The sequence below is a fragment of the Otolemur garnettii genome, unplaced genomic scaffold, assembly GCF_000181295.1.
Source record: "Otolemur garnettii isolate 467f Iridium unplaced genomic scaffold, OtoGar3 scaffold00077, whole genome shotgun sequence".
Lineage (NCBI taxonomy): Eukaryota > Metazoa > Chordata > Mammalia > Primates > Galagidae > Otolemur > Otolemur garnettii.
This window is the reverse complement of record NW_003852472.1, coordinates 7,369,074-7,374,738: the sequence shown is the minus strand read 5'-3', so window position 1 is coordinate 7,374,738 and position 5,665 is coordinate 7,369,074. Positions and strand designations below refer to the sequence as shown.

General features: G+C 44.8%; 1 protein-coding gene across 1 annotated transcript in view; it reads right to left on the bottom strand.

The window, feature by feature from the left end:
- GALNT17 (polypeptide N-acetylgalactosaminyltransferase 17) overlaps positions 1–5,665 on the bottom strand; it is a 457,848-nt gene that overhangs the window by 56,016 nt on the left and 396,167 nt on the right. The window contains exons 7-8 of the mRNA XM_003794210.2: positions 4,131–4,316; positions 1,111–1,248 (exon numbers count right to left, since the gene is read on the bottom strand). Coding sequence (XP_003794258.1) covers positions 1,111–1,248; positions 4,131–4,316 — 324 coding nt within the window. The remainder of the gene's footprint in view (positions 1–1,110; positions 1,249–4,130; positions 4,317–5,665) is intronic.

Below are 5,665 nucleotides of genomic sequence, written 5' to 3'. Positions count from 1 at the left end.
TGTCCCTGCTAGGTCATGAGGATGCAGCTCCCTACTCTCTGGCCTGACTGGTGTCACAGATTCCATAGCCATACAGGCACTGCAAGGAGGTCATGAGGGGGATGTATGAGAGTTTCTATGGAAGGATGTTTCAGCAATGACAGTTATGATATATTAAAAATGAGAGCAACCCAAATGTCAATGTTCTCGAGCAAGCACAGCATACACAGAAGTAGGACCATATGCAGCCATTCATAATATGGCAGAAAAGGAAAATATTCTCCATATATTATTGAGTAAAATTTCAAATTATATGGCATGGTGGACAGCATGGTTTTAGCAAAATACATGTGTGTGTGTTTGCACACACGTGTACAAAAGTATAGAAGACCACACATCTAAACGTTCTCGTTATCTCTGGTGTCAGAAGGCCTATATCCCATCTTGGCTTTGTGACTTATGAGCTCTGTGACTTTATGTAAATTAGGGAAGTCTCAGCTTTCTTATCAATAAAATGGAGATAATGCTCCTATCTCATTGGGTGAGAGTGAAATGAATTTGTATGCAAAAAGCACTTACCACAGTACCTGGCACTTTGAAAGCACTCAATGAATGTTATAATTGTTTTCAAAAATTTTTTCAAATGCATATTTATGGCATTTGTAATAAGAGAAAAATCAGTTTGCATTAATGCCTAGAAAGGTGGTATTATCTCCTCATTGAAAAGATGAGATGACCAGGTCTCCTTCCTTGATGTAAGTGACTCCAGTCCACAGCATAGGGAAGGGTCCAGGCTCTGCCTCTCTTTCTGTGTATCCAACTTCCTGCTCAATGTGCCTTACAGGGCCCAGAGCACCTCAAAGTCACAATGTCCCCAACAGAACTCATGAGAAGACTGCCATAACCTTGTACCCCTGCTCCCATTGTTACCTTTATTGCATTTGTTTCCTCTACCTCTTCACAGCTGGAGAAAGCCTTGTTGTCAGAGCTTATACCTCCAAAAACCACTCACTGAGTGAATAAATGAATGAATGGAATGAATGAATGAACAAATGACTATTTCCCCCAGTAAAGTAATATATAGCACATTAAACAGCAGTCCAAATTGAGAGCACGTGTGGTCTTAATTACCTCCCCATATGCAATGGTATTATTGTATCTTCTCATTTCTGGGTACACATGGTCCAGGTACCACTGGAAATTCTTACACTTTAAACTCTTCCTCAGTGCTCTTCTCTCTGAGACATCGCCTATGTCAATTCCTGGATTCTGGAAGTAGAGAGAAGTAATGGGGTGTTAGTGGCCACGGATCTCTGGCCAGAGAGGAGCACAGGTGGGGTCACGACAGGGAAACCTTCAGAGAGACGATCTTAAGCCTTGTATGCTTCCTCAGAAGCTGGGGTTTAGGAGACCTGCTTGAGCCATCTAGGCCCAGGCCACAGAAGCCTCTTCCCTGAGCACAGACAGGACTGTGAGGCCCAAAGGCCCCTGACGCATCGGCCGTCCCTGTCATCACCGTGTGCGTGGGTTCCCAGGACACTGATGTCAACGACCTACATTCTCAGTTCCTTCTCTTATTAGAAAATTATTTGATTAAGACAAGAAAATAAATGCCTACCACTCCCTCCCGTCTTTCTTTCCTATCCATGCACCATTTCCCCCTTGGTTGGCTCTTCCCGAAGTTCATTATATGCAGAAGTGAAAATAATTTTCCGTTGCAAAGCTCGTAATGATGTTCTAATGAATAATTCACTCTGCTTTTATAGAAATGAACCTGTAATGGCTGCTGTGTGCTGACAGGGGAAAATAAAGGATCTGAAATACAACTTCACAGACTCAGCCACAAGATGGCTGTGGACTGGGGGAGATGGGGCGCTCGCTCCATACCACGGGCAGCTGGATCATGTTTTGGGGGTCCCAGGAAAAGACATCAAATTATGTCATTAAGACTGCTCTGGCTGTCAAATAGTCATTTTAAAGGAAAATCCCTTAAAATGACAAACTTATTAAACTTCATGAGCAAACCTCAACAGCAATGTCGAACTCTTCGTTTTAACATACTTAGTATGATTCATGAAAATGGCCATTTTAAAAAAGCATAGTAGGTCACCACTGGCATTTGGAACCAGAGGTTGTCTGTAATAATGGAGAAGGCAGTTGGCGAGAGCCAAAAGACTTGACTTCTTCCCCATTCCAAGCCACAGCTCCTTCTCTACAAAACAGGAATAATAACCATCGTATCTATTCCCCATCTACTCCCCAGGGCCGGGGAGAGGGCCGCATGAAAAAGCATCCCTGAGCCGACATCCCCACCCACATGCTGTGGATATGACCTTAAATAAGTCTCTTTTAACTTCACCACACTTCTGTCTCCTCATCTGTAAAATGGGTGTCCTGACAGGCTCTTATCAAGCTAGCATTTTCTGAGTACTTAATATTTGCTAAGCTCTGTACTAAGCTCCATTTGATCTTAACAGTAGCCCTCGTAGAGATGTATGACCAATCCATGTTTTATAGATGAGGAAACTGAAGTCCTTACGTCATGAGGTTGTTGTGAGAATTAAACTAGACATTGTAAACATGGAACTTTTATCCAGGACCTGGGACATACCTAATAATAATAATAATAAAGCACTTACAGTGTCACAACTACAAAGTGCCGTGTGGCTACAAGAGGGTTTTAAATTCTTTTTTTTTTTTTTTTTTGAGACAGTCTTACTCTGTTGTCCAGGCTAGAGTGCTATGGTGTCATAGCTCACAGCAACCTCAAACTCTTGTGCTCAAGCAATCCTCCTGTTGAGTAACGGGCTATAGGCGCCCACCCCAATACCTGGCTAATTTTTCTATTTTTAGGAGGGACAGCCTTGCTCTTGCTCAGGCTGGTCTCAAACTCCTGAGCTCAAATGACTCACTTGCCTCAGCCTCCCAGAGTGCTAGGATTATAGGCATGAGCCGCCATAACCAGCCAGGTTTTTAATTCTTTAGAATGCATTTTAAACATTGTAGCAACAATGAATAAACTCTTCACTTGTATCCTCTTTACCCACAAATCTTGCAGACTCTGCACTGCATTTCTGCTGTTCCAGGCTCTAGCCTCCTGACACACAGAGGCTGCCATCTCTCAGTGGCAGACATTCCAAGAGACTCAGGCATGGCTCAAACACTGACATGGTGCTCTGGCTGAGGAGGGAAACCAAGCTATGTCTGAGGGTGCAGGATGCAGCAATGTGCTGTGGGGGTCAAACAACACACCCTGTGCCAGGCACTGCTGCCAGCACATCACATAGTCACTGTAGGAGGAGTACCCGGTTTGCAGCTGAGGAAAAGAAGGTAAATCAGCCTTCTGTATCCACAGACTCCACATCTGTGGATTCAACCAACTGCAGATTGAAAATACTTGGGGAAAGAGAAAAAAAAAACCCCACAATCCAACAATAAAAATAATAGAAATAAAAATACAGTATAACAGCTATTTACACAGCATTGTATTAGGTATTGTAAGTAATCTAGAGATGATTTCAGACATATAGGAGGATGTATGCATGTAAGGCACTTGAGTATCCTTGGATTTCAAGGATAAAATCCTTGAATTCAGGTTCAGTACAGGGAAGGGGAGTGGATTTGGTCATGATCTCATTACTAACACATGACAGCCACAATTCAACATGCTAGTGCCCAGCCACCATGCGATGCTCTGTGGGGTTATAGGAACATGGGGATTTTCCTGGGCCATGTTTTGGCAGATGTGAAAGAGACCTGGGAGCAAAGGGTTTTGGCGTACAGTAGGGATAAATGTCCCAGGGCAGTGGGAGCTCCACTGTAGTGCACTCAGTGACATTGGCTGAGGGCCTGGTGCCAGTCACTAGGCAAAAGCTTTCCAGAGATAATATATGCTTAGGAGCAGGGTGGCCAGATTAACATAATAAGGCTGAGCTTGACATAATACAACCTCACTAATCTTTGTAAGTGGATTTAGAGATTTCCCTCTCGCCAGTCCTGGGGTAAGGGTTCTAACACTTGAACATCTGTGCATTCATAAGTGTCTAAGTGTAAGTGTCTTTCAGGGGATGAGCCATCAGATCATTGATGGTAGGGACCTGCCAAACACTAAGGATGGCTGTTCTGGGGTGGGAGAGGCTGCCGATCTCTACCTCCAGTGGCAGGTTCCACGCTATGTACACATGAGACTTGTAATCGTCCATCCAGACCTCAGCAACCCGGAGTGCATTCCTCTTGGTGTAGAAACCAATGTTGCTGTTGTAAGGCTTCTTCTTCCTCTCAATGTGGGCCACCCGTGAGCAGGGAAGGACTTCCATGCTGCCCCCGCAGAGCCACACCTGGGGGTACAGACACTTCATCAGCTTGACAGAGAAATTCCCAGAGGCCCCTGTCCCCTGTCTGGGGCTTGAAAACAATGGTCGAGCTGACGTGGCATGAGCAAGAAATACATTTTAATATATAAAGCCCAAGATTGGTGGGTTACTATACCATAGCCTAAGCTCACCTGACTAAAACATATAGAAAAGAAGGTTTGGGAGAATCCTTACAGATAGAACAACTCAGGATCACCATCTCCGCATTTAGGATCTAACACTCAGCCTTGGGGAAGAGGGACCATAATCTGAGGTGGCCCTAACAACACATGGTTTTCTTATTAATAGTTCACAACTGGCATACACAAGGGTTGTTTGCTTTCCCACCTGGCTGAATCCGTGCTCTGTCAACCTAGAATGAAAAATTTATATGAAGAAACACAATCTTCCCCAAGCCCTGGGCCACAGACCGAAGAACCAGGCCACGCAGCAGGAGGTGAGCAGTGGACAAGTGAGTGAAGATTCATCTCTGTTTATAGCGGCTCCCCATCACTCGCATCACTGGCTGAGCGCCCCCTCCTGTCAGATCTCATAGGAGTGTGAACCTTACTGTAAACTGCCCATATAAGGGATCTAGGTTGTTTGCTCCTTATGAGAATCTAACGCCTGATGCTCTGAGGTGGAACCGAGATGGTGATGCTAGTGCTGGGACCATCTGATTGCAGGAAAACAAGCTCAGGGCTCCCACTGATTCTTCATCATGGTGAGTTTATAATTATTTCATCATATATTATAATGTAACAATAACAGAAACAAAGTGCACAATAAATGTAATGTGCTTGAGTCATCCTGAAACTGTCACCTCTTCCCCTGGTCCCTAGTGGAAAAAAGTTAGGGATCATGGAAGAGACAGACCATCTTTATTCATGTCAGCACAAGGTATGCACAATGGTCTAGTTCTGTTAATACGCTCGGGAGTCCTGAGGGCACTGATGCCAAGACTTCTGGAAACACCCACCTCAAGGTAATCATGAACAGGCATCAAAAGCTGTTGCTGAGACCGGCAGATGGGAGGCTGAAATGATGCTCTCTTTGAGGGCTGCAAAAGCCCAGGGATGTGAGACTTAGCATTCTCTGCATAAGCAAGGCAGGCATCGGGCTTCAAGGGCCCTGCTCCAAGGGGAAGGCTGGACCATCCAACTGCCCTTGGTCCACGTGGGAAAAACAAAGCATTTCTGGCTGTCAAGAAAGACTAATTTGTGGAAATGAAATTCCTGGCACCAGTGGAGAAAAGAGGGAGATGGCAGAAAACTGTGAGCCTGTTCTGCTGTGAAGGTTCTGTATGCCTGACAGTAAGCAGGTGTATGCCTGAC